The sequence below is a fragment of the Balaenoptera borealis genome, assembly GCF_965194805.1.
Source record: "Balaenoptera borealis genome assembly, chromosome: 5".
NCBI lineage: Eukaryota > Metazoa > Chordata > Mammalia > Artiodactyla > Balaenopteridae > Balaenoptera > Balaenoptera borealis.
Genome location: NC_138862.1, coordinates 95,096,012 through 95,123,863, shown reverse-complemented (window position 1 = coordinate 95,123,863; position 27,852 = coordinate 95,096,012). Strand labels below are relative to the sequence as shown.

The 27,852-nt window shown below is 37.6% G+C and overlaps 1 protein-coding gene across 7 annotated transcripts in view; it reads right to left on the bottom strand.

Annotated features, from left to right (window-relative positions):
- The window catches only part of PLD1 (phospholipase D1), a 225,372-nt gene that overhangs the window by 29,387 nt on the left and 168,133 nt on the right, over nt 1–27,852 (bottom strand). For all 7 annotated transcript variants that reach the window (XM_082393917.1, XM_082393915.1, XM_082393916.1 and 4 more), the window contains 4 exons: nt 25,117–25,227; nt 22,621–22,709; nt 8,483–8,596; nt 6,089–6,138 (listed from right to left, as the gene is read on the bottom strand). In XM_082393917.1, the coding sequence (XP_082250043.1) occupies nt 6,089–6,138; nt 8,483–8,596; nt 22,621–22,709; nt 25,117–25,227 (364 nt within the window). The remainder of the gene's footprint in view (nt 1–6,088; nt 6,139–8,482; nt 8,597–22,620; nt 22,710–25,116; nt 25,228–27,852) is intronic.

Here is a 27,852-nt window from a genome sequence, read left to right as displayed (position 1 = left end):
TGTGGGCTTTTTCCAGTTGTGGCGAGCGGGGACTACTCTTCATTGCTGTGCACGGGCTTCTCATTGAGGTGGCTTCTCTTGTTGTGGAGCATGGGCTCTAGGCATGTGGGCGTCAGTAGTTGTGGCATGTGGGCTCAGTAGTTGTGGCATGCGGGCTCTAGAGCACAGGCTCAGTAGTTGTGGGGCACGGGTTTAGTTGCTCCACAGCATGTGGGATCTTCCCGGACCAGGGATCAAACCCGCGTCCCCTGCATTGGCAGGCGGATTTCTGTCCACTGCAGCACCAGGGAAGTCCCCAAAATAGCTCTTGTGAAGTGGTAAAAAATCTTTATTTCTTTATGAAAAATGCCTTTAAGAAGAAAGCTAAGGGTGAGTACCAGTCACAGGGACAAAAGAAAAACAAAGGTTCCAAGCCAGAAAGCAGACATTTTGATGAATTAAAGTGTGGCCTGTCAAATGAGGTGAATGGATCCACCACACACTCTAGTGAGAAGATGACAAAGCAAATCGAGAAATTACTTTGGCCAGTACAGTTGTCCCTCAGTACCCACAGGGTATTGGTTCCAGGACCCCCAAGGATAACAAAATCTGCCCTACTCAAGTCCCTTATATAAAATGGTAGAGCATTTGCGTATGATCTACACACATCCTCCAGTACACTTTAAATCATCTCTCGATTACTTATAATACCTAATACCATGTAAATGCTATGCAAATAGTTGCCTGCACATGGAAAATTCAAGTTTTGCCTTTTGGAACTTTCTGGTTTTTTGTTTTTTTGTTTTTTCCTTTTCAAATATTTTCGATCTGTGGTTGGTTGAATGTGTGGATGGGGAAACTGCAGATACAGAGGTCTGACTGTACTTTATTCTGTGAAGGAAACTGGCTCAACGAGTAACAGATACAAAGTTGGTGATGTTAACTTGTGGTGTGAAGATATACTGAAACAGTGCCTTCTGAAGAAAATATAAGAAAGCCAGGAGCATGACAGGTATTAATAAGAAGCAATAGATAGAAAAGAATCATGAGGGGTTCCAACTTACATGTTATGGAGGTATGTGAGAATCTGGAGGTTTATATAGGCCCCTAAGACATATCTGTTGTGAACGTTGGTGCATATATATCGATAGCTCGAAAGATGAGAAATTTGATACAATAGACTCTACGTTTATAAGGACACTTTTTGAAAGGACTTGAAGAGTTGTTACAGGCTTTTGCTGCTTAAACAAGCACTTCCTATATGTACGTTTCTAATCCTGATTGAATACCTCTAGACCTTGTGTTAAATTATACTAAATTGGCTGCTAAAATGCCATAATTCACAACAATTATAAAAATAATAAAGAAATGCTTTAAATTAAACACTAGATCCCTGAAGATTAGTGTATCAGAAAATTATACACTAATCGCAGCTGGTTTTCTTTTCAGGAATTTTAACATATTCGTAGCAGCAATTTTGTTATTTCTAAAGAATTGAAACAGTACAAAACTACAGCTCTCTATCCAATTAGAGATTAGTTAGTTCATGTATTTAAAACCCACTATACATTTACAAAAACAAAACCAACAACACTGTACCTCAAAAAGGGGCATTATGTAATTAATCTGTTCTTCCATGTTCAATGAACATTTTCCCCACTGAGATGTGTGATTTTGACTTGTTCCCAGGGTACTTGGAACTCTTTTCATAAGAGGGCTTAACATTGAAATTACTTATGTTAAATCCAATTTTTCCCCAGAATAGGCAGAGGCAGGAAAAGGGTTCAGAGCAAAAGAAAATGCTTTATAATAAGTTCAGGACATTTTTATGGTTGAGAAACTAAGTAATAGGCTTGTTCTGACTTTTTATTCTCCTATAACCTCACCTTTGCATTTTTACTAGCCACTGTTATTACCGAATGGCTTTCCTGATTTTGTTTGTAATCAGTATATCTTTTAGAACCCTACTCATTCACTATCAGTTTAATTTTAAACTGTTAGAAAATAGATAGGGTAATACTCTGGTAAATCTGTGTCCTGGATAAAATTAGATACACCTTTTGAAAGTATTTATTATTATTATTTTTTAAATTTATTTATTTTCCTTAATTTTTTGGCTGTGTTGGCTCTTAGTTGTGGCACATGGAATCTTCGTTGAGGCATGCAGGATCTTTTCATTAAGGCGCGGTCTCTTTGTTGCGGTGCTTGGGCTTCTCTCTAGTTGCGACGTGTGGGTTTTCTCTCTCTAGTTGTGGCACGCGAGTTCCAGAAGGCGTTGGGCTCTGTAGTTTGCGGCACGTGGGCTCTCTCTTTGAGGCGCGTGAGCTCAACAGTTGTGGCGTGCGGGCTTAGTTGCCCTGCGGCATGTGAGATCTTAGTTCCCAGACCAGGGATCGAACGGGTGTCCCCTGCATTGGAAGGTGGATTCTTTACCACGACCACAAGGTTAAGTCCCTGAAATTATTTATTATTGGTGATGTACATGTCTTCTGTCCAAAGTTCTTTCTAAGATATTTTAGATTGAGGAGACCATTAGTGAAAAATTATTGAATACCACACACCAATAGATAGATAAGTTTAAAATTATTTAGTCCTAAAAGCTTAATTCATTATTTCTAAACTTCCAAATCATTTAAAAATCCGTATGCCATAAAATTCACCTCTTTAAAGTATGCAATTCAGTGTTCGTTTTTTTAAAGTATATTCACAAAGCTGTACAATCATCACCACTATCCAATTTTAAGATATTTTAATTATTCTGAAAAGAGATGTCATACCCATTAGAAGTCACTCCCCAGACCCTGGCAATGACTAATCTACTGTCCTGCCTCCAGGGATTTGCCTATTAAAAACATTGAATAAAAATGGAATTATACAATATGTGGCCTTTTGTGTCTTGCTTCTTTTCACATAGCATAATATTTTCAAGGTTCATCCATGTTGTAACATGGATCAGTACATTACTTTTTAGATTTAAATAATATTCCACTGTATGGATATACATATTTTGTTTCTTCATTCACCCATTAATGGATACTTGAGTTGTTTACACCTTTTGGCTATAGTGAATAATGCTGCTAGAAACATTCATGTGCAAGTTTTTGTGTGAACACGTGCTTTCAGTTCTCCTGGGTATATTCTATGGAGAATTGCTGAGTCATATGGTAACTCTATGTTTAACTTTTAGGGAATTACCAAACTGCTTTCCAAAGAGCCCACACCATTTTGAATTACCAGCAGCAACATATGAGGGTACCAATATCTTCATATTCTCATCATTATCTTTTTTATGTTTTAAATTATAACCATCTTAGTGGATATGAAGTTGTATCTTGTGACTTTTTATTTGAATTTCCCTAATGATTAATTATGTTGAGCATCTTTTTATATGCTTATTGGCCATTTGTGTATCTTCTTTGGAGAAATGTCTATTTAGATCCTTGGCCCATTTTTAAATTGGATTATTTTTTTATTGTTGACTTGTAAATGTTCTTTTGTATATTCAGGATATGAATCCCTTATCAGAGATATGATTCGCAAACATTTTCTCCCATTCTGTCATTTTTTTCTAGTTCCTTGATAGTGTCCATTGGAGCACAAAAGCTTTTATGTTTGATGAAATCCAATTTATCCATTTTTATATTTTTGTTATAAACCCAAGAAACGTGTGCTTAATCCAAGGTCATGATGCTTTTTGCCCATGTTTTCTTCTAAGAGTTTTATAGTTTCACTTTTTACATTCTAGGTCTTGATCCATTTTGACTTATTTTTTGTATGTGGCGTGAGGTAGAGGTCATTCTTCATTGTTTTGCATGTGAATATACAGTTGTTCCATCACCATTTGCTGAAAAGATTATTCTTTCTCCATTGAATTGTCCTGGAACCCTTGTTGAAATTCAAGTGACCATAATCATAAGAGTTTATTTCTGGATTCTCAGTTCTATTCCTGTGATCTATATGTCTATCCTTATATCAGCACCACACTGGTTTTATTCCTGTAGGTTTATAGTAAGTTCTGAAATTGGGAGCATGAGTCCTCCAATTTGTTCTTTTTCAAGATTGTTTTGGCTGTTCTAAATGCCCTATTCATTTTTCTGCATTCTTTTTTCTTTCTGGTCCTCTGATTGGATAATCTCATTGACCTATCTTCAAGTTTGTTGATTCATCTGCCTACTCCAATCTGCTACTGAGCCTTCCAATGTACATTTCATTTCAGTTATTATACTTTTCAACTCCAGAATTCGTATTTGGTTCTTTTTATGTAAAAAAATTAATAAAAATTTTAACTTAAAAAATTCTATTTTTTTATACTCTCTATTTGGGGAGAGATTGTTTTTAGACTTCTCTTTAGTTCTTTAGCTTTGTTTCCTTTAGTTTTCTGAACATAGTTAAACTAGCCATTTTAAAGTCTTTTAAACTGTCAGACAGGTCAAATTAGGACAATTCTCTGAGAATTGTTGGGGGATGGGAGCTTCAAACCCATTTGGCTCCTTCCAGTGGCTGCTAGGCTGTTGGTTTTCTTTCACAGTGATGGGGAGCTGGTTTTCAAGACTACTGTGGAATGAGGAGAAGGGGATGGGCATACGGCAAATTAAAAAGCTTGCTGCTTTTACCAAGATTCTGCTGCCTTTCTTGAATAAACAGATTGTTGCATGCCCTTGGTTAATTTCCAGAGTTCTGAAAAAGTTGATTTTTGACAATTTTTGTTAGTGTTTTTGTTGCTTTTATGTAGGAATGGATTTGGGGGGATCCTTACTATGCCATTTCTGCTAATGTCCTAATTCTTTATTTTTAAGGAAAAATATACATACATGGAAGGACTAATTTTTTCTCCCTACATTCTGATACATCACCCAGTGCACCACGATTAGGAGGCTCCCAGTGTAAAATAAAATTTTCAAAAACCTCAATTGAGGTGTATAGCATATGTGAACGCCACACCACATGGCATCATATGATTGCGGTGGCTCCTCCTGACTCTTCAGACCTTCCTGTGGCAGCTCCATCCTCCTGATGAGTTGGGTTAAAACTCTTAGGATTATCTGACCCTTCCCTTACTCTTCTGCTCCCACATCCCCTCAAATGCTCCTTCACAGTTTTATCCATACATAACCTTTCTATCCATTCCCAAGGTACCATTTTCTCTCACCTGCCATCAGTCAGTGAGCTTTGATATAAACACCACTTTGATGAGTTCAATCAGTGATCAGAGGCATCCAACACCACATCTTGTCTTTTTCTGGATAAAAATCTAGTCTTTTTAATGTAACCTACAAATTTTCACAATCTTAACCCGATATGAACTGGAGGTCAGACAAATTGGGTTCTTTCTTCAGTTTAGTTCTTGTGGAATTTTCTGTACCTACTGTTCAGGGTATAAAAGATTATTGAGTACCTACTATGTGCTAAACTTAGAGCCAGTTCACAGAGATATAGGTAAGTAAACCCACAATTACAATGTACTGTAGCTAAGAACTATGTGGAAGGATCAATTAAGATATCTGAGAAAGTGCCTTTGAAAATGTGAAGAATTTCAGGAGTTAAAGGTATCACTGTCGGTTTTTTTCTTATTTACTTACCTCCAGTATAATACCCTCGAAGATTTAGTCAAGTGTTATGGTGTTAAAATGGTTATATAATTAGTTTTCCTCCCTAAATATGACAGTGTGTGAGAACCCTGGGACTTCTGCATCTGTAGGAGGCCACGTATATACATGTTGACTGTGTCCTCATCTTTAAAGCAGGGATGACACCTTCCTGCTTACTTCCCAGGACTGTGGTGAAGGATCGCAGGAGAAGATACACGTGGGGTCATTTTGAAGTGCCTTACAAATCCCACTTCTTATCAAAACAATTATTATAAATAAATAAAAATAAATTATAAAAAATTTTAAACATACTCTCATTTTTATCACCTATGCAGCTCATGCTGTGATGTCTTCATTTGAACAATGTTTGGACAATTTAATGAGAATAAGTAATTTATTTCTGTTAAGCATTTTGTGGGCTACCTTTTGTGAAGAGTCCTATAACCACACTGTGAAAACATTAATAATCACTGATATGTCACCAAAAACAACCATGGAGGAAAAGAAAAGCAGTTACTTACTCTCTGCTTTTAATTGTCCAAGGATGGAATTTTCTCCTCTGCACATGGTTCTGAACATATGTAAAGGAAAGAAATAATTATAGAGGTTTCAATAGTTTCAATTGCAATATCTGTGGGGTAGAGTCCTAATCCAAGTAAAAATAGAGCAAGTGCTTTTATGAGAAGATGCTTCATAGATTTTTTAAAAGCCAAAAAAAACATATGAATGTCACTTCTGTAATGTTATTGATGGGACAAGTTATTTTGAAGTGCGTAAATGGAAAAGTTATAAAATTGATCTTAGATTTCAGAAAGCGATGCTATTTTTAAAAGATGGGTTATGAATGAGCTTTCCCACTTAGAAAATGTGGCGACTGCAAAGATAAACTTAGAATGCCACAATAGATAAGAATACTTACAGAATCATATTACTTTCAGAGGTGAAAAGGGCAAACTTAGCAAAGTAATTCTGGAATTAAGGAAACTATTATACCTGAGCTGTCTCTATAAAGTCAGAAAACCCCTTAAAAGTGAAAAATATAGTCTCAAATAGCTGCCTCTACTAATGATTTTGCTTCTCAAGACTCTGATAATAGTCGATGAATTATAAAGACCGACAAGACAAAAAATTCTATGTTCCATCTGCTTGCTCTGTGAAAGTAATTAAAAGTACAGTTATGCCTGGGAAATGCTGATATTATTAAAGATGATGCCAGAAAATAGAGATGTTTTTGCATAATAAAAGGTTATAGTTTTGGTTGCTGAACAAAAGCGAAGCATGTTATTTCATTCAGTTGGCTCAAACCCAAGAAAATAGTTACAGAAAATAACTACAATCGACAATATTCCAAAAATAATGTTAGCATGGCAAATGAAGTGCATAAAATCCAATTAAACATTATGTCAGTGCCTTAAATACTTGAAAAGCTCTGTTTGCCATGTTATAAATCAGATAATATTAGAAACGGGCAAATCTTCAATCCAAGTGTATAGACCAAAGCACAGTTAAAGTTTTCTCATACTGTAATGAGGCAAAGTTACCCCAGATGAAACAAAACGCCTTACTTGAAACCCTGGCAGACAGAAAGATACAAGCTTAAAAAGTCGGAAAGAAGCAAGAGGATTAACAAAAAAAGATTTCCACCACAGTGGTGCGCTCAAACTGTGCCTGGAGGACCTTAGATCTTGAGGAGGTGCCTCTAGGGAGGGGAACTCAAGCAAAAGGGCATCTAAGCCCCCAGCCCCAATTTGACCAAGGCCCTGAACCCTTATCTGCTTTACACACTGTGGGTTTGGGGCAAGACTTCATTTGTCCCTCCCCCACAAAAGAATTTGCTTAGAAAGGTGGGAAACTACAGGTGGTTCTGAAGAACAGGGGATATTAAAAGAAAATATCCAGGCGCTAGTCCTTGCTTTGACTTATTAAGTGTGATCCTGAGTAGGACTCTTTTGTGCTTCAGGTCACAGAGCTTATAATTGGGACGTGGATTCATGCCAGGCCTGTCCATTTACCTCTTCTCAGCTAAGTGACCCAAAAAGAACGTCAGGGGGGGCCTTTCCATCACTTTCTACAGCACCTCTCTACACCCGCCCACCAGCTAGCACCTCTCAACCCCCCTCATAATCTTCCACTGGCCAAGTCTGAAGTCTCATGTGCCTTTTTGAGTGAATATGGAAACTCTGCTTTTTAGAATATTGAGAACAGGACTTACCACGTTCCCTAAAATTTTAACAAAGTGATGGTAGGGAAAACAATTAAAATTCCAGGAGACAGGAAAGAACCTTCACGCTTCACTTACTGGCAGAGACTATTATTACCAACCTTGTTGAAGGACTGCTGCCTAGAAAAATCATAAACCAATATGTGCAAATCATACCATTTTAAGCATTTAATTTTTTTCTTTCATCTACTTACTGCAAAGAATATGGAAAGTTCAATAACTATTTGGTGGCTTAAAGATAATTTTAAAATTATCTTTAAAAATTAATTATGTATAAAGGACTTCATAACTGTATCTATATAAAGTCTTTGTCTCCATTTATAATATATTAATATATATTCAAGAACAAAAATATTAGTCTTTTTTATATTCATATATATTGTGTGTATATATACATCTCATAAATGGAGACAAGCACTCTATATATGTGATAGGCAATGAGTATAAAAGAGACACTAATATTTTAGTTCTTTTATACGTGCCATGTGTCCTAGGCCTACCATTTATGATTTTAGGCTCTATTTGAATTTTATCAACTAGTAAACAGGCCAAGATTCAAAAGTAAAATAAAGCAAAGTGTCCATCTGTTCAATGCTCCACTGAATAGATGTGGAGAAACACTTCCATTGCTTTCGCCAGCTTACATGCATAACTGATTGAAAGCTGTAAACAGAGGATTTTAGAACTTTGGCACCTGTAGTTGAAGTGCATTATTGCCTGTAGAGCATTTCCTCCACCGGTTGAAATGTCTCCTTCAAAACCTGGCAGAAGTGGTATCACAACATAAACCCGGTATCTCTGGCTTTCCCTGCAAAAGTTAGATGGAAGGAGTTGCACAGAAAAAAAAAAAAAAAAAAAAAAAAGACACAGTAACAGTTAAAAATGACAGTCAAGCAGTTCACATGGTTTTGGAGACTGAGTGAATGGCTTCCTACAGTACATTCTATCACGTTCCAGGCTTTGGCAGGGAAGGGGATGCTGTTGGATTAAAGGCCAGAAACTGTTATCCAGGGTAACCGTTCATAACAACCTGAAAAATAAGCTGAACTTGGCAGTAAAGTGGGAATTGTTCCCACTATCTCTCTATAGCACAATCCTTCCTAGGACAAAATTCACTGTAAAAAAGCCTTGCTTGGATCCCATGGGAGGTGGAGGGGTTATAATAAAGTTTTGAAAAAGACGTTATCCTAACCGTTTTATGTATAACAAGTTATAGCCACAGTACCAAGCTCAGAGTCCAGCAAATAGTAGGCATTCAGTTAGTAATTACTGAGTAAATGAGCTCCCACAGCCTAAAACTCAGGGGCAAAAAAAGATATTGGACCCAGTATATTTTCCAATGCAGAAATCAGCATTGTTTAGAAACTCTGATTCATCTCTGGAAACTCTGCTTCAGATGCAAAATGTTACCCTGGGCCTGTCAAGAATTTTGAATAACTGATGTTGAGTTTTAAATCTCCTGTAGACATAACACAATATTTCTTGGTCTGCCGTCCCAACTGATTAACAACAGCTTTTGAAAGAAAAGAAACAGAAGCAGAAAATGTGGCTCCTAATTTTGATCTGCATTCAGAAAGTCAGAAATTTGGAGAATTATGTTCAAATAGGTGTCGCCTCTTTGGAGGCTAGACTGTTAATATCCTTCTCTCTAGAAAACACACAGGAAGAAGAGAAAGTCTGGAGATGACTGTGGTATCCCTTATGGTCAGAATCTCGCCAGTTTATGTGAGAAGTCTGCATTCACACGAAGATGCTGCTACAGGTTAATTTTCAAATCGGAACCTACTTAAACTTTTCATAATACTTAATTTCTAAGGTGCATTGTCTTCTAAACAGCTACATTTTTCTTTCAGGTGAATATTATTACTACTCTCAGCGGGGTCAGATATCATTACTGAGGTCTCTGATGCCAACATACCGTACATATCAGGGCACAGGGAAAGTGCAGTTTGAGACAGAAGCCGTGGCCAACAGAACGGAGTCTGGAGGCCTATGAGCTTTAACCGCAGTGCTGAGAAATGAGGAATCTGAACCAGGGTGTTGTAATGGCATGGATTAATCGCTAGATGGCAAACACAGTTTGAGTTGGAAAAACCCCATTTTTAAAAAAAATATATACACGGTTAAAGTTCTCTGTCAAATAAGGGTACGAAGCTCACATTTCTAGACAGTAAACAGGATAGTGGGAAGAACAGAAAGAATACCTAAGCTATTTCCTCACAGCCAGTATTTAAAAGTCCAAATGAATTTTACAGTTGAAAATTGACACCATCTGGCTTCAACTGCCTTTACAGAATCACCTTCGGCCTGGTCCTCCCAGGCCCACACTCCAAGGACTGGACACCACTGCCCTGTGCTCAGAGGTGCACCCCCAGTAAGGCAGGTTAGTCAGCCTAACTCATCTGCCCCCTGAGCCTGGATGCCCTTCTCTGCCTCGCAGAGAGGAGCTGATAACCGGCTCCTTCCATCAAGCCATCCTGGATGTGCCAGTGAAAATTGGTTTGCTCCTGCCTCTGCACTCCCACTTGCACATGGTTGGGATGCCTACTCAGCATCTTTTTTGCTTTACACAACAGTGACAGGTACCTCTGCTAGGCTAGGCTATGTGATAAGCCCTTTTGAAACACAGGACGTACGTCCACATATCTTTCTGTTTTGGGTGGTGCCCAACAGAGGACCTTTGCACTCAGTATGCACTTGGTACTATTTGCTTTGGGAGGATGGGGTCAGGTTGGAAGAATGTTTGTTTCTGGGAAGCCTCTGGTAGACAAGAGGTTAAACAGCATGTTTTTCTTTAAATTAGATTACATCTTATTTGAATTTTTTTTATTGTGGAAAAATATATGAAACATATAATTTACCATTTTCACCATTTTTAAGTGTACTGTTCAGTGTTAACAATTACCTTCCCATGTTGTGAACCATCATGATCTCTATTTCCAAAACTTTTTCATGAGCCCAAACAGAAACTGTGATAATTAAGCAGTAACTTCCCATTTCCCCTCCCTGCAACCTCTGGTAACCTCTAATTTACTTTCGGTCTCTAGGAATTTGCCTGGTCTAGATATTTCAGCTAAGTGGAATCAAACAATATTTGTTCTTTTGTGGCTGACTTATTTCACTTAACATAATATCCTTAAGATTCATCCACGGTGTAGGATGGGTCAGAATTTCCTTCCTTCTTATGGCTGAATAATATTCTGTTATATATATAGACCACATTTGGTTTATCCGGTCATCTGTTGGTGGACACTTGCAATGTTTCCACTTTTAGCTATTGTGAATAATGCTGCAGTGGGCACGGGCATATAGTATCTGAGTCCCTGTTTTCAGTTATTTTGGGTATATATCCAGGAATGGTGTTGCTGGGTCATACAGTTATTCTATGTTTAGCTTTTTGAGGAACCACCAAAAAAAATTACATTTTCGAATGGATAATATATGTTCACAGGACAAACCTTCAGAGGTGGAATATTATATGATGAAAAAACTTCTTTTTCACTCCTTTGTCCCCAGCCTTTGTTTCCCCTCCCTAAGGGCAACCTGTATTACCTTTCATGTTCTTTCAGAAATAGTCTATGAATTTATAAGCATATATATATGTATTCTCTCCTTCTACACAAATGTTAGAATACTGTAAACACTTCTCTGTTATTTTTTTTTTTGTAATTTATCAGTGTATCCTGGAAATTCTTTGATAACTGTACTTAGAGAGATGCCCATTTTTTAATAACAGTGACAGTATTCCAAATCCATGCCATAATATTTTAACCAGTTCTCTATTGCTGGGCATTGAACTGTTTCTAATTTTTTCTACCCCAAAATACCTATTTTGCTATGTGTGCCAACCCACATAAGTCATCTTTCACATTTATTAGAAGCAGTATTGCTGGTCTTGAACACCAAGTGTTTGTAATTCTGTTTGGAAAAGATGGTTTCCTTTTGCCCATGTGTTTTATAAAAGCAAAAATGACTTCAAAATGTAGACACTGGGAAATGTTCTATAAAAATCTTGTATCTTTAAATAAAGCATATTTGCAAATTTAGTTTGTAGAAATCAGAATATTCACATTTTCTTGTTCTTGGTTAGCTCTATATCAAAATCCTTGTTTTATTTTTATTTTTTTAACACAATGCAGTTTTTGAATTTCCTAAATGATGAAATTTTTAAACTGTGTTCAGCAAATTAGCATAGAGGACCTAGATTTTCACTGCTATAGAAAAAAAGGGCTCTGGAATTTCAAACCATAAAGTTGTGGCTAAGTTTAAGCCAATGAAGAGAAAATTCTATGTGCTAACCCGTCCAGTCTCCTTCCTTGATCTGGTCCCCAGAAAATAACAGTTCTTGGCCACCGAGGATTCTAACCTCTTCCGAAACACTGCATCCTCACAATGCTGGGGTGGTGCAAATGATAGCAATCAGCATAGGGCAAGAACCTGAGCCCCTAATGTGCAGAATTATTTATGATCTTAAAAGCAAGAGAAGAGCTAGTGGGCACCAGGCCATCATGCAGGCAACTGCTCCATCCACTTTAGTTCAGAACAATTTTATAAAATTGCATGCTCAGGCTTTTTGTTAAAATAAGTTTTTCTTTCAAAACCCACTAACTCTTACAGCGGTGTTATGTATAATAGATAAAAATTGGAAATGTCCAATAATGGGGGGATGATTAACTAAATTATGTTATAGTCACTCAATGGATGTAACTTCTTACAGCCACTAAAATGACCACTATGATGACTTACTAGCAAAGTACTTCTGGTAGTGTGTTAAAATGGCCCTAATGCAAAGTTACAATTACGAGACAATTATAGATGTGGCAGGCTGATACTATGAAATATTAAATAATTTTTCCCCTTAAATGTGTTAACTTCCCCCTCTCTGTGACTGGAGATATGAAGCAGGCATTGCTCCTAGGACGGCGCTCTCACCGAGGAACCAGGGCACAAAGGTGTCAGCTTCTTAGATTTGGGGAACTGGGGAGAGATCCTTTGAGCTGAGGCGGGAGTATAAAGAAATAAGAGGAACTTCCCTGGTGGTCCGGTGGTTAAGAATCCGAGCTTCCACTGCAGGGGGTGCGGGTTCGATCCCTGGTCAGGGAACTAAGATCCCACAGGCTGGCAGTGTGCCCAAAAAAATAAATTAAAAAAAGAAAAAAGAAGAAGAAATAAGAGTCAGACTCAGTGCAGGGACCCTCTACTGGCAGCAGTAGAGGAGAAGGGACAGAAAGGCAGGTTTTAGAGGAGAAGGCTGAGGATCCCAGGTTACAGTAAGCAGATGCCAGAACAGGCTTGAGCCAGATGGATACTGAGTGTTAGAAGCCCCTTCCCAAAGATCCAGGGCCCCTTAGCGTCCATACCAAGGATGGGGGAGGGGAGGAAAGGCCAGGGGCACCCTGACGGACTGAATACGGAGCAGAAATAATGAGAAACCACTGAATTTGGCCACATTTATCAGGAAGTGACTAAACTAAATTTCCTTCTATTGTGTGGAAAAGGGACTTGAGACAGAAATCCAAGTGAGTTACAGGAAAAGGAAATAAATTACAACTCAGAAAATATGTCTGTATATTAATATGGACCAAAAAGAAAATAGGAAAACAAAAAGTAAATTGTTTAGGTGATGAGAATGTGGGATCTTTAATATTTTCAATTTTTGTGATTTGCTGAAATGCTGCTTGCCCCTTTAAAAACAAGTCCTAGTTCACCAACGTAAATGGGTCTTAGCAGTGGTTTTCCTCTAGCTTCCCACCTTGTTCTCTCCAGAAGAACCCCTCCTCCTTCACCTCCTCCTTCCCCCACATGGTGGGTAGTCAGCGGAAGAGGGGTCTTCTTCTCAGAGTGAGGTCTCAGGATCTATTAAGAAGGCCCCAAAGGAGCTCATTGTGTTTCTCCAGTGACAAGATGCTTTATATTTTGAGAATTTGAGATTTATAGATCATGTTTCATTGCCATAAACTTCAGAAGCTGGTATAAATCCTCTCGTTGTAGATTTTGCAGCAGTGAATGCTGCCAGAAGTAAGAAGAATTGTGGTTGGGGATTAGTGGTTTTTTGTTTTTGTTTTTTTTGTGGGGAGAATTTTATTCTATAGTGGTATCAGTTATGGGAGAATTGGATCTGTAGCTTCTCAGTGGTTTGGGACATAGCCCATTTTATTTTGTGTTGGGCAAATCTTTTTAAATGCAGTAAACCTTTCTGGGTTTCAGTTTTCTCATCTGTAAATGAAGGAGTTGGTGAAAATCATTGCTAGTCCCCTAGAAATGCTGGTTCTATTTAGCACTGACTTTGCATATCATATGTGAGATTTTTATAGATTATGACATTACATATTGTGTGTGCACACAAAAACACACACACATAATTTTTTTCGTTGGTTATCTTTTGAAAACGGCAAGCTTTTAAATGTAAGAATGTTCAGGGTTAGCCCAGCATGTGTGACTTAGACTTCACTCTGGACTTGATAACCTTTGGCAGGCATGTCCCTCAGTGTCCCTTAAATAAGATTCTACAAAACCTCTTATTAAACTGTTCCCATAATGGCCCAGCCGTTTTCATTCTCATTTTAAAAAAAAGAGTCTCTCCTTTCCTTCATCTCTCTGCCAGGGCACATGCTCAGACTCAAAATGATTTCTGGCCTCTGCCCAGTACTAATCTTTGCTCTCTCTATCTGCTGAGATTATCATTTATATAATTTTTGGAATCAAATAAAAGCAATTAAATGATCTAAATCAAAAGTTCTCCTGCCATGATCTGTCATCTCTGCCCTAATGTAACCTCTTCTCCATGAATTTCATAGAGCTTGGAGGTTATCCTACAAAATAAAATGTGAAACCAGCCATTGGCATACTTAATTTTCATATTTTTCTTCTTTTATTATAACTGCAGCTCAAATTTCGTTAAGACAGTGATTCTGAAATATACCCAACATGTCCTTTCAACTTGGTACACAAATTATAGGATGTGGTAATTATAGGATGTAGATTTTTCTTTAAACCTAAGAAATTTTTATCTATCAAGCAATTACTTTATTTTTTTTTAACATCTTTATTGGAGCATAATTGCTTTACAATGGTGTGTAGTTTCTGCTTTATAACAAAGTGAATCAGTTATACATATACATATGTTCCCATATCTCTTCCCTCTTGCATCTCCCTCCCTCCCACCCTCCCTATCCCACCCCTCTAGGTGGTCACAAAGCACAGAGCTGATCTCCCTGTACTATGCGGCTGCTTCCCACTAGCTATCTATTTTACGTTTGGTAGTGTATATATGTCCACGCCACTCTCTCACTTTGTCACAGCTTACCCTTCCCCCTCCCCATATCCTCAAGTCCATTCTCTAGTAGTTCTGTGTCTTTATTCCCTTATTACCACTAGGTTCTTCATGACCTTTTTTTTTTTTTCCTTAGATTCCATATATGTGTTAGCATACTGTATTTGTTTTTCTCTTTCTGACTTACTTCACTCTGTATGACAGACTCTAACTCCATCCACCTCACTACAAATACCTCCATTTCATTTCTTTCTATGGCTGAGTAATATTCCATTGTATACATGTGCCACATCTTCTTTATCCATTCATCCGATGATGGACACTTAGGTTGCTTCCATGTCCTGGCTATTGTAAATAGAGCTGCAATGAACATTTTGGTACATGACTCTTTTTGAACTATGGTTTTCTCAGGGTATATGTCCAGTAGTGGGATTGCTGGGTCGTACGGTAGTTCTACTTTTAGTTTTTTAAGGAACCTCCATACTGTTCTCCATAGTGGCTGTATCAATTTACATTCCCACCAACAGTGCAAGAGTGTTCCCTTTTCTCCACACCCTCTCCAGCATTTATTGTTTCTAGATTTTTTGATGATGGCCATTCTGACCGGTGTGAGATGATACCTCATTGTAGTTTTGATTTGCATTTCTCTAATGATTAATGATGTTGAGCATTCTTTCATGTGTCTGTTGGCCATCTGTATATCTTCTTTGGAGAAATGTCTATTTAGGTCTTCTGCCCATTTTTGGACTGGGTTGTTTGTTTTTTTGTTATTGAGCTGCATGAGCTGCTTGTAAATTTTGGAGGTTAATCCTTTGTCAGTTGCTTCATTCAAGCAATTGCTTTAAAAAAAGAAAATGTTCATCTGATTTTTAAAAATTTTTAAATAAAGAACCTCTTCTAGATTTCTTGCAGGCTTAACATTAGAACATTTCTACTTCCCTTGAAATGAGGGAAGCTTTGTAGCTGAGCTACAAAGGTAGCACAAGGTAAAGAGCACAAGTTTAAGTCCTAAAGATGTGGTCTGAGTCCTAGTTCCACTCATTAATAGCTGCATGATGTGGGCAAGTTACCATAATCGCACTTGGCCTCAGCTGCCTCATCTGTAGAATGGAAATCATTATGCATCCACTTCATAAGGCTGATGTGAGAATTAAATGAAGGAATGCATAAAAAGCACCTTGGATGTGGAATGACTCAAAAACGATTTGATAACATTATTAATCAATTAACAACCAGTGATTTCAATTGGAAAGCTTCAAAGAATCATCAACAGTGCCTAAAATTAAAACAAAGCAAAGCAAAACTGAACACACATTATGTTTCAGAATACATTTCATTTTATATTTTGGGGGAAGGTGTGATCCAATCAATAATGGGGAATCTAAAAGTTGATTCCCATGAGCAGTCAGCTATTGCTTTCTGGCAGGACACCTCTAGACAGTGTTTTAATCATGTGCCTCTACTTGTCACAGGATGAAGAAGTGCCAGTGATAGGGAACCAAAGCAAGTTGTCCTTATCCAGCAATAGTCACCTAATAATTTAAAATGAGGCACATTAAACACCTCTTTAATTAAAACATTTGTTTCTAACATAAATATTAATTTCTAAATAGTTGATTTGATATTGTGGTTCTTTGTCCCTGCTAGAATTTACCATGAGCTAGCATATTTCCAGATGATGAATTTCCTGGAAATAACATAATTTCTTACATGAACTGGTGCTTTACGGTTTTCAAATTGCTTTCACATCTATTCATATGAGATAGGTAGGGCAGATATTATTATTCTCTTTGTTGGTGAAAAAACAGAGTACCAGAAAGGCAAAAATGATAGATTCAAAAGGTCACATACCTGTAGACAGAGTTGGGAAGAACTCAGATCTCCAGACATCTGGTTCCCAATTAATTTCAGATTCCCCAGAGGAGGTCCCTCATACCATCACCCATGGGCAAACTGTAAGTACTATCTGGCACTGTTCTACAGTTACAGGAAGCACGAAGAGTTTGAGTGATTTTCAAAATTGTGTATTTTCCAAGGCAGTTTAATTGTGTATTTTCCAGTGCAGTTTAATATTAAAATACAGCAGCATTAAATCAACTGCCTAATTTCATTGCATGTGTCAAACTTGTGGTGATAACAGTGCAAAATGTACTCTCTCCCTCCAAACTTTTTAGCAGGGCAGCAAAATTATGCATGTCAAGTTTCCATAAGCAAAACTGGTTTCACCCTCAGAAACCATACATTCATGGCACACAGTGTTTTAAAATGTTTTCTACTTGGACCATCTGGTTACACTCTACGTTTTGGCTTATTCAAACATGGTATAAGCCAGTCAATTCTACACTGTGGGTTATGATTTCTTCTCCCTGATCTCTAGTCCTATTTGAGTTGTCAAAGACAGGCTTCCAGTGGGTTGGGAGCTGGTCTCAACTCGAAGACAGTTTTACTTTTTTAGAGCAGACCTTTTGTTTTCTGCAGAGATTCCCACCGTTATTTTTAGTTCAGCTTGGGGTGAACAGTATTCTGAGGCTCTAGGTCATGAATCAAATCATGAAGGCTTGGCCTGTTTCTGTAAAGAACTATGGATGCTGGAGAGGGTGTGGAGAAAAGGGAAGCCTCCTACACTGCTGGTGGGAATGTAAATTGGTGCAGCCACTATGGAGAACAGTATAGAGGTTCCTTAAAAAACTAAAAATAGAGCTACCATATGATCCAGCAATCCCACTCCTGGGCATATACCCTGAGAAAACCATAATTCAAAAAGATACATGTACCCCAATGTTCACTGCAGCACTATTTACAATAGCCAGGACATGGAAGCAACCTAAATGTCCACTGATGGAAGAATGGATAAAGAAGATGTGGTACATATATACAATGGAATCTTACTCAGCCATAAAAAAGAATGAAATAATGCCATCTGCAGCGACATGGATGGACCTAGAGATTGTCTACTGAGTAACGTTAAGTCACAGACAATAACTTATGATATCGCTTATATGTGGAATCTAAAAAAATGGTACAAAAGAACCTATTTACAAAATAGAAATAGAGTCACAGATGTAGAAAACAAACTTATGATTACCAAGGGGCAAAGTGGGGGAAAGCTAAATTGGGAAACTGGGATTGACATATACACACTACTATATACAAAATAGGTAACTAATAAGAACCTACTGTATAGCACAGGGAACTCTATTCAATACTCTGTAATGACCTATATGGGAAAAGAATCTAAAAAAGAGTGTATGTATGTATGTATATGTATAACTGACTCACTTTGCTGTACAGCAGAAACTAACACAACATTGTAAATCAATTATACTCCAATAAAAATTAATTAAAAAAAAAAAAGAATTACAGCTGCTGAGAAAGAATGAGGAGAAAGTGAGGGAAGCAGAGAACTCACTTTAGGGGACTGGTGTGGGACCGGATTACAGCACTGGTGGAAAAGTAAAGGCTCAGCCCAGTTGAGAGAAGCTGTCAATTTAAAGACGCCAATCTCTCTAGGGTGGGAGGGTCCTGGGAGAGAGTCTGTGTTCCTTCGTCAGGTTGGCTGTATGCTGACTGTCATTTCCCTCCATCTGCTTTGTGCTCTATTCTATTCTTTTTCCAACAACCAAAGTTATACTTGTTGCTAGGCACGTGACTCTGGCAGGGAAGTTCTGAGTTTCAGGAGAGTGGAGAGCAGAAGAGTGGAAGGAAGAGAGAGGGGTAAGCTTGGGGATGGCACACGACGGCCCTCAGTGAGAAGGAGGGGAGCCTCTGTAGGCAGCCTGCAAGATGAGCTTTCTAATTCTACCTTTACCTTTGTCCTAAGAATACAAGCTCACAGATTTGAAATGATTCAATGAAAATATATTTTACAGTTTGGAATTAACACAGGAGATAAATGATAATGTGGAGATACACAGAAGGGGGAAAATGTAAAATAGGTTTCCAGGATATGTGTGTGTATCCACTAAGTTTGAATGTGTGATATACATACCACTTTAAAATGTGACTGTCAAAGCAAGTGAGATTATTGAGAGATCAGAGCTAAATGACACACGGTTAATTTGAAATTTGACGAACTCATTTCCCAGTTTCTATAAAGTGAGCTTGAAATTGCCACCCTTTAAGGTGCTCTGTGAACTTCTAAGCATGAGATAAAATCTGCAACAGATGCTACCTTACCATGCTCTCTTACCGTGGATCCCAGGGTCACTGGGAAATGTTCAATCAGAAAATATCTTAACATTCCTTCCAGCCTTAAAGTGTTATGATTTTAGAAGAAGTCCAGATATTAAAAGACAAATTAATATGCTAAAGAAAAATATTCTTTCAGGCTCCTGAACACTTAAAAACAAATCTTACAGATATTTATTAAACCATGTACTAATAAGTGAATAACTGGGGTGAGTGAAGTTGGGATTCATCCTACTCTCCTAATTAGCTGTCAAAGTTCCAAAATTCATGATTCACTGCTCAGCCCAATGAGCTCATTTGTCAATTTAATGTATTTTTGTGGCATTTCAATTTCATGAAAAAATTATTTTTCTTTTTTGCCAAATGTGCTTTATAAACGGGACACTCCTGCATCAATAAAATGCAAGAGTTGTCAGAAATATAATGCAATTTTGTAAATGAGACATAAGTTGACCCAGAAAATTGGGAGACTGGAGACTGGAAAGGATACAAGGAATCTCTGTGTGTACATATGTGTTTAACTGTTAACAAGACTGTTTTTAAGTCATCTCAGAAACAGTCCTTGGTGACTTTCTTAATAAAAGCATATGAGAAGGCAAAGAATAAAGGTCACTTGTAAAACCACAGACCATCATTCATATTTATGGCCATATACGCTGTTCTAGATGAGTACTATATAGTCCTGGCTGTGCCTGTGGAATATTATAAAATACAGGTACTTGGGCCCTCCTCCAGAAAATTCTGATCCAGCAAGCCTGGAGTTGAGTCCAGCCCTCTGTGTTTTTGTAAAGTGGTGATTTTGATGCATGGGAAGGGGTGAGAAACACTGGACACCCCGCAGGATGAGTGAGTATTGTGCCTTGCTGCCCAAAGGCCCTCACTGTGGGATCAAGACAGCCATTCCCCCAGCTGCTGAGAGAGCTGGCCGCTGGCTACTCACTCACAGTGAAGCCTTTCTCCAGGAACTGCCCTCCAGAGGCCAAAGGGGCCTGCCTCACCCAAGGCCATGCCCATTTCCTGAAGTCAGCCTACATCCAAAGACCAGTCAATGGGAGGAGGAGATTACACAGGCCCAACCTACTTGCTTCAATCTGGGGCAACCCTGAAGTGGCCTCTAATCCTAACTGTCAATGCATTGGAGTTACATGGTGTGGGAGGCACTGGGTCCGAAGTCCAAAGACTTGGCTTCAAAGCTGTTTTTGCCTTTTGCTGTTAGTGGCCCAGACAAGTCACACCAATTCTTTCATCTCAGTTTAACTTTAAAAATGGGGACAAAAAAAAAAGATGCATATTGTAATCCCCAGACCAACTACTAAAAAGTGCAGAGGTATCTCGCTTAAATGCTAATAAAGGAATTAAGCAGAAAAAAATAAAAATAAAAATGTACAGCAACAACAATAATAATAACAACAAAACTATATGATCTACTTTCAAGGGTAGTTGTGAAAATTCAGTAAGAGGCTGTGGATATAAACTGTGAATCATATAAAATGCTGGTAGTTGTTGCTATAAAATGTTCTTAGTCTAAAAATCCCCACATATTTTGTGAAAAAAAGATATTAAAGTACCACAGGACACTGGAAGTCAAAAAATGTTTTAAGCCTCAAATGCATATGTACTTAACATTCTCCACGGCATATGTTCAATGAATTAAGATAATAAAATGTAATAATTTTGTTTGTTTATTTTGCTGTTTTTACACAGAGCTAAAATCAGCCATAAAAAGAAATGGTCCCAGGTGTCAAGACAATTCAGTAGGGAAAGAATAGACTTTTCAACAAATGGTGCTGGAACAACTGAATATCCACATGCAAAAGAATGAAGTTGGACCTCTACCTCACACCATATACAAAAAGTAACTCAAAATGAATCAAGACCTAAACGTAAGAGCTAAAACTATAACATTCTTAGAAGAGAACAGGCATAAATCTTCATGATTTTGGATTAGGCAGTGGTTTCTCAGCTATGAAACCAAAGCACAGCAATAAAGGGAAAAAAAAAGATAAATGGAACTTTATCAGAATTTAAAACTTCTGTGTTTCAAAGGACACTACCAAGAAAGTAAAAAAGAAAACAGACTGAATGGGAGCAAATATTTGCAAATCATAAATCTGATATAAGACTTGTATCCAGAATACCTAAAGAACTCTTACAACTCAGTAATAAAAAGACAACCTAATTAAACAATGGACAAGGATAATACATGAATGGCCAATAAACAAAAAAATACTCAACATTATTAGTCATTAGGGAAATTCAAATCAAAAACACATGAGATACCATTTCACACCTACTAGGATCGCTATAATCAAAAAGAGAGATAATAATAAGTATTAGTGATGATACAGAGAAATTGGAACCCTCATACACTATGGGAATGTAAAATGGTGTTGCCGCTTTTGAAAACATTCTGACAGTTTCTCAAAATGTTAAACATAGAGTTACCATATGATCCAGTAATTCCACCCCTAGAGTAATGAAAACATGTCTCACATAAAAACTAGTACAGAATGTTTATAGCATCTTTATTCATAATAGCCAAAAAGTAGAAGCAACCCAAATATATACCAATTGATGAATGGATAAATCCATTTATATGAAGTATATCCAGATAATGAAATATTACCTGACAATAAAAATAAATGAAATACTGGTACATTCTATAACATTAAGCTAAGTGAAAGAAGCAAGTCACAAAAGATCACATATTGTATGATTTCATTTATATGAAACGACCAGACCAGGCAAATCTACAGAGAAAGAAAGTAGATTAGTGGTTGCCAGGGGCTAAGAAAAGGGGGAATGGGTAGTGACTGCTAATAAGTATGCGGTTCCTTTCTGGGGTGATGAAAACGTTCTAAAATTGATTCAGCGATGGTTGCACACAACTCTGTGAATATACTACAAATGACTAAATTGTCCACTTTGGGTGGATTGTATGGTATGTGAATTATATCTTAATAAAAGTGTTATTAAAGAAAATAATCCCTGAAAAAATACGACAGAGGGTAACAAGAATTTAAATATAACCCATGGAAAAACGTTATGACTATTTTGCTTTGAGTTTTAAGTGAACACAGCTCACTGTCTGCCTTTAAATAAATCAAATCACAAATCTAATGCGTGGGAAAGAGACTGGCCAGGAAAAAATGACTGTGCTCTGGGAGCATTCAGAGCCCCTCAAAAATGGACTCAAAAATTCTCAGCAGCTGACTCAGATTTAAGGAATCAATAACCTACTGGTAGTTGAACCAAAGTCATGCCTGTTAGAAAAAGATAGTATTTTAAAAATGGGCTTTCAAAAGTCATTTTAGCGGTAAATGCAAGAACATCTGCAGTAACAGCTCCTACCAAAATGCCAAGAACCTTACCTGTGAGCTTTCAGTATCCTCTGAGCAATGGCATCGCCAACCTTGTTGAACACAACTTTGTCATCAGCGCAGCTTATGAAAAACTGGTTCTACGCAAAACAGATGAGATTTATAATAAGTTTTTCTTATCTTAGTAGCATGCATATAAGGAAAATGTGGCATATAACAAAAAACTACATTGATATTTTTTTAAAAAATGTTTCACCTAGCAGACATGTTCTGATTCCTAAAATCACCTCAGGAAAGTAAATGACACTGGGAATAAAAGAAGTCTCATGTCACTCTGGGTCTCATGCATTTCTAAGCAATATCACCTATATCGTCCTAGTAAAGTGGAAGGCTAAACTATTATTTCATCATGCAAATTCCTTGTAGGTTACATTCTTAGAATGGTAGGAACATTCTGAACTTAATAGAGAAATCAGGTTTTTCAGATTCACACATTGTATAAATGCTTCTGATTAAAAATTCCGTATTGGCAAACATTCTATCTCACGCTAAGTTTATTTTTGAACAGGGTAGGTGGCAGAATCCTGGTCTAATTTTCTCCACTATTTCCTAGTATCTGCCTTGATCTTATCTCATTTGTTTAGGTCTCTTATTATTCCTGAACTTCTATTTTAAGTAGTTACAAATCTCTTTTGTAAGTATGTTGCATTATATAAATAAACCAATAAGATGGAAAGAGAAATATTTTTATTTTTTTTTCTTTAAGTACTTCTGCTTATAGGTTCATGCAACATTCTTTAAAACTCTTACTAAAAAACCAGGGTACAACATTATTATTATAATGGTATGAAAGATTTAGCTGCTACATTACGGATTGTTGAAAATTAGGTACAAATAATATGAATATCACACGCTCTGTTTACTATGCAAATAGTTATAACACACCTGTAATTTATAAGTATAATCATCACAGAGTAATCTTTGCTAGTCATCTTAGGTAAAGTGATATATAGGCAATGACTCGAAATAGGATTATCATCCTTTTGCCACATTATCATTTTTACTATTGTACACGCTTTTAAACTTAAGTGCATAAAGCTGTAAACAGCTTCCAGAAGACAAACTTAGAGGAAGACAAAAACTCATTTGAGAATATATTTCCCTTTAGGGCATCAAACAATCAAAATCTCAGGGGCAACCAAACCATGTTTGTTCTGAATTCATATCACAGAGAAGCTTAGCATTCCTCAGCAGCTGTAACACAGACTCACGTCCTTCACTTCTCCTTTTTTGGAGAGAGCAGGGTGAATGCCAACTGCTTACCTCGGCTACAGGCGTTTCAACCAAGTTTATGTCCACAGCCATGTGTATCAATATGGCATTCCTGACCTCATTTAGTACTGTGGTAGCGTTACAAAGAAAGGCTGATTTAATACTACTAAAAAGAGACAAAGCAAAAGGATGCTGGGTAATGGATGAACCAGCCAATTACATCTTACATTATTATGGTATAATTGTTGAAATTAATAACACTAATAGTATTAGTTTTATTAAACTCTAGACTTCGTTCAGAATTCACTAATTTTTCCACTAATGTCCTTTTTCTGTTGCATGATCCCATCCAGGATACCACATTGCATTAAGCCTGCTAATAGTTTTAATCAGCCTTCTCTTTCTCCAGGCCTATAAAATAAATTAAGCTCCAATTCTTTCCCACTTGCCTTTAATTAATTGTCACTTCATGGAAGGGGATAGGGCCAGGACTCAAGGGGAAGGAAAGTAGGGCTAGAACGGTTTTCCCCAGTGACCCCATCTCTCTCCATATATATTTTTAAATTCAGTGAGAAAGAAAGTACTAAAATAAAGAAGAGAGATGTGCTCTGAGTTATCTTTCCACTGTCACGGCTTTTTATTTTTTAAGGATTTTCCAAGTGCTCTGAACTAGCTTCAGATCTACTTTGAAGCACAATTAAGGTTCCCAAACTAAATCCAGTACCCGCGGGTTTTCTCCTAGTCTCTACACACAAACTCTGAGAACTGAAAAAGCTTTATAATGAATGGTAGTTGACCCAGAATTGAAGAAGGTGGTACTTGCCCTTGCTATTCTTACATCTCCCTTTTCCATGTTCCTTTTCCTGCCCTCTCCCCACTCCAACATCCCCAAACCACAGGCATCCAGTGGTCTCTATGTTAACAGCTTACCCCTGTGTGTGCTCTCCTGAAGCAGCACATGCCTCACATTTACACCCTCCAACTCAAGCCAAATCAAAACTTAACGTCTCCATGTTGGGATATTTCTGGCTAATCATATTACGAATTGATACATTTTAATAATAAGGATTTGGGGGATTCCTGTTAGAGTCCCGAGTTAATGAAAATGCAAAGTGAATGTCAGGTATGCTGGGGGAATCAAAATTCAGGTGACCTCTTCACATCTCAACATACACTTATTAATGTAGCAGGTCCTGAGTTCGGGGACCCTGCAGTCTCTGTGTGATATTTACAGGAAGGCAGGTTGTCATACCAATTTACACGAGCAAGACTTACTTCTATATAGATATAGTGCTTGCTGTTCTCTATCACATAGACGTAAGCAGCGTGGATGGACTCTTCATGGTACTTTATACCAGCAGACCAATCAGCAGCAGAACGGAGCAACTATAAGGCAGCAAGCAGAAATGAGCAAACATAAGACAATGGAGATGACACCAGAGGTATTAATAAGTGAAGCCCATCTTTTTCTTCCAAACAACTAATTGATTACAGTGGCTTGTGTGTCATGTGTGGGCCAAGGCAGAGTAGGTAGGTAGGGAACTGGTCCTTAAACATCATCCATAATGAAGGGGCCCAGCTGGAAATCCTGAATATATGTTCTTCCACCCCGGATTATTTTCATTCAAGATTGGAAACCAGGAGATGTGGTTTCTACAAAGAGCATTTCAGAAGGACCTCTTTTGGTGGCTATGAGTAGAGTGACCATTTGTACTCTTTTTCTGTTATAGCCCCACAATCACACCAGAATGCCTCATGTATTAATAACACCACTTTTACTCTCAGAAGTGTCCTGGTTTGAATCATATGATACAGTCACCCTAGCTCTGACTTGATAATGTGATTACTCTTTTTCCCTCAAATAGATACTGTTCAGAATAATACATTCTAAAAGACAAATAGATTCATTTAGACATTTAATCTTGATTCTGGCTTTAATTAGCTGTCTGATCTTTGGTGTGTCACTTCAACTCTCAACTTTCTCATTCATACCACCTCCCTCTATTCAGACACTCACCTGCTCCCTCCTGGATTACAACAAGAGCATCCAGCTCAGACACCTGAATATATGTTAAATACACAGATGCACAGTGGGACTGCCTAGGTTCAAAGCTTAGCTCAACCACCTAGTGGCTTTGATCTTGGTCAAGTTTCTCAACCTCTTTGTGCCTCAGATTTCTGTTCTATAAAACTGAGTATCCACTTTATAGGGTTGTAGAGAGGATTAAATGAATTACTGTGCAGTGAGCCAAAGGAGACCAAGCACCTAGTAAGTGGTACATAAGTGTTTGCTGTTATTAATGAGAACTTAGAGGATGTATTTGAGCTGTGGTGGATCATGCCCGAGACGCTTCAGAGCAGACTGTAGTCTGGCCAGGCTACAGTCGGGCCACATGGAAGGCCTTTTCAACACTAAGAATCCATTGGTTGTAATTTTTTTTCAGCACTCTAACTAGGGTTCCAGTATAATGTTAGTCATATAGTAGGTGGTCAATAAATGCTTATTACTTGACTTTCCTTAAGCAATAGAGTTTCATCACAGAAGAATCACTATAAAAATATATTCACTAATCCTGATTTGAAATAAATATTGAAACTGTTCCTCATGAGGTCAACTGAAATTGAAAATAAAAGAATAGCCCATACTTAGAAATTCATAAAGTGATCCAATACATAATCAGTTTTATATCTGTTATATATAAAAGGTCTGGTAAAATTCTTGCTTTAATCAATAACTTTAAAAATTGCACATATAAGGCTACTGAAATTCAAACCTAATACTTGCTAAAACTGACTGTGCCATCCTCAAAATGTTATTTCTTTATTCATTATGAGGTATTTATTACAATATACTTCCCTCAAAGCATTTTATTTAATTTTATCAGATGAATATGTATAATGAAATTGGAAAATTTAACTGTGAACAAGAATAGTCAAATATCTCAGAAGAAATATTTAGGTAAATATAATGCACCCTTGGAAAATAGCTTGATTCACATAATCTTCAAGGAACTGCATTATTGTTCGTCAGCAGAAATAACAAAAGTTGCACAAATAGAGGTTTCCATTCTTTGTCCACTCAAATTTATGTTGAATTTTGTTGCTAAGGAGCATAGCCCTAAAATGCAGGCAACCTTGAGAAGATTCTTTTGCCACCCATCCTGATCCAATTCTATATTACGCTGGAAACAATGTATAAAACTGCAGAGTATACTGGAATGGTAGGAACTCTTGAGATATGCACTATTGCTCTGCACTTACTAGCTCTTTCACCTTGAACAAGTCATTTTAACATCACGGAGGCTCAGTTTCCTCCTCTGAACACCTGAGACTGCTCTCTCTGTCTCTGTCTCTGTCTCTCACACACACACACCTGCCCACCCACACACTCCCACACAGAGCTGTTGTAAAGAAAAAAAAAATGGCATAACAAACACAAAGCACTATGTTATGCAGCACATAGTAGATATTTGATATATGGTTGATCTACCTCTCTAAAAAGCTATGAGCAAAGTTTATACACCACCCTTGGTGGTAATGTCCTAGTCTTGCCCTCAAATCCCAAAACCTTATACTTTCTTTCCTTCCTCACTCTCAAAATTTGCTGCTTCAAAGACTTAATAAACTCATTTGCATAATACATAAATCAGGAGTGTCAAGCAAGTTTCAACTCGAAGGTCAAGACTAATTGATTCCAAGTCTTCCTGGACACCTATGTTGAAGAGCGGATTCTTGGAACTAGACACACTGGGGAAGAAATCTAAGGTTGAAGGCCAACGGCGGCCATGACGGGAAAGCATGAAGGTCACATATCTGCCGTCTTTCTTGTGAAGGATAATGGTAAAAAGTTTTCCTTTCTAAAGGCAGTTAAATGTTTATAATAAGTACATTTGTAAGCCAAAAGAAGACCATTTTGGCATCAGCCTGTGGGAGAGAGTAAGCAAAGTAGAGGGGAGCCCCCCTGATGCCTATAAAACCATAGAAGGTGGGGGGTTGCCTACATCCTAAGGG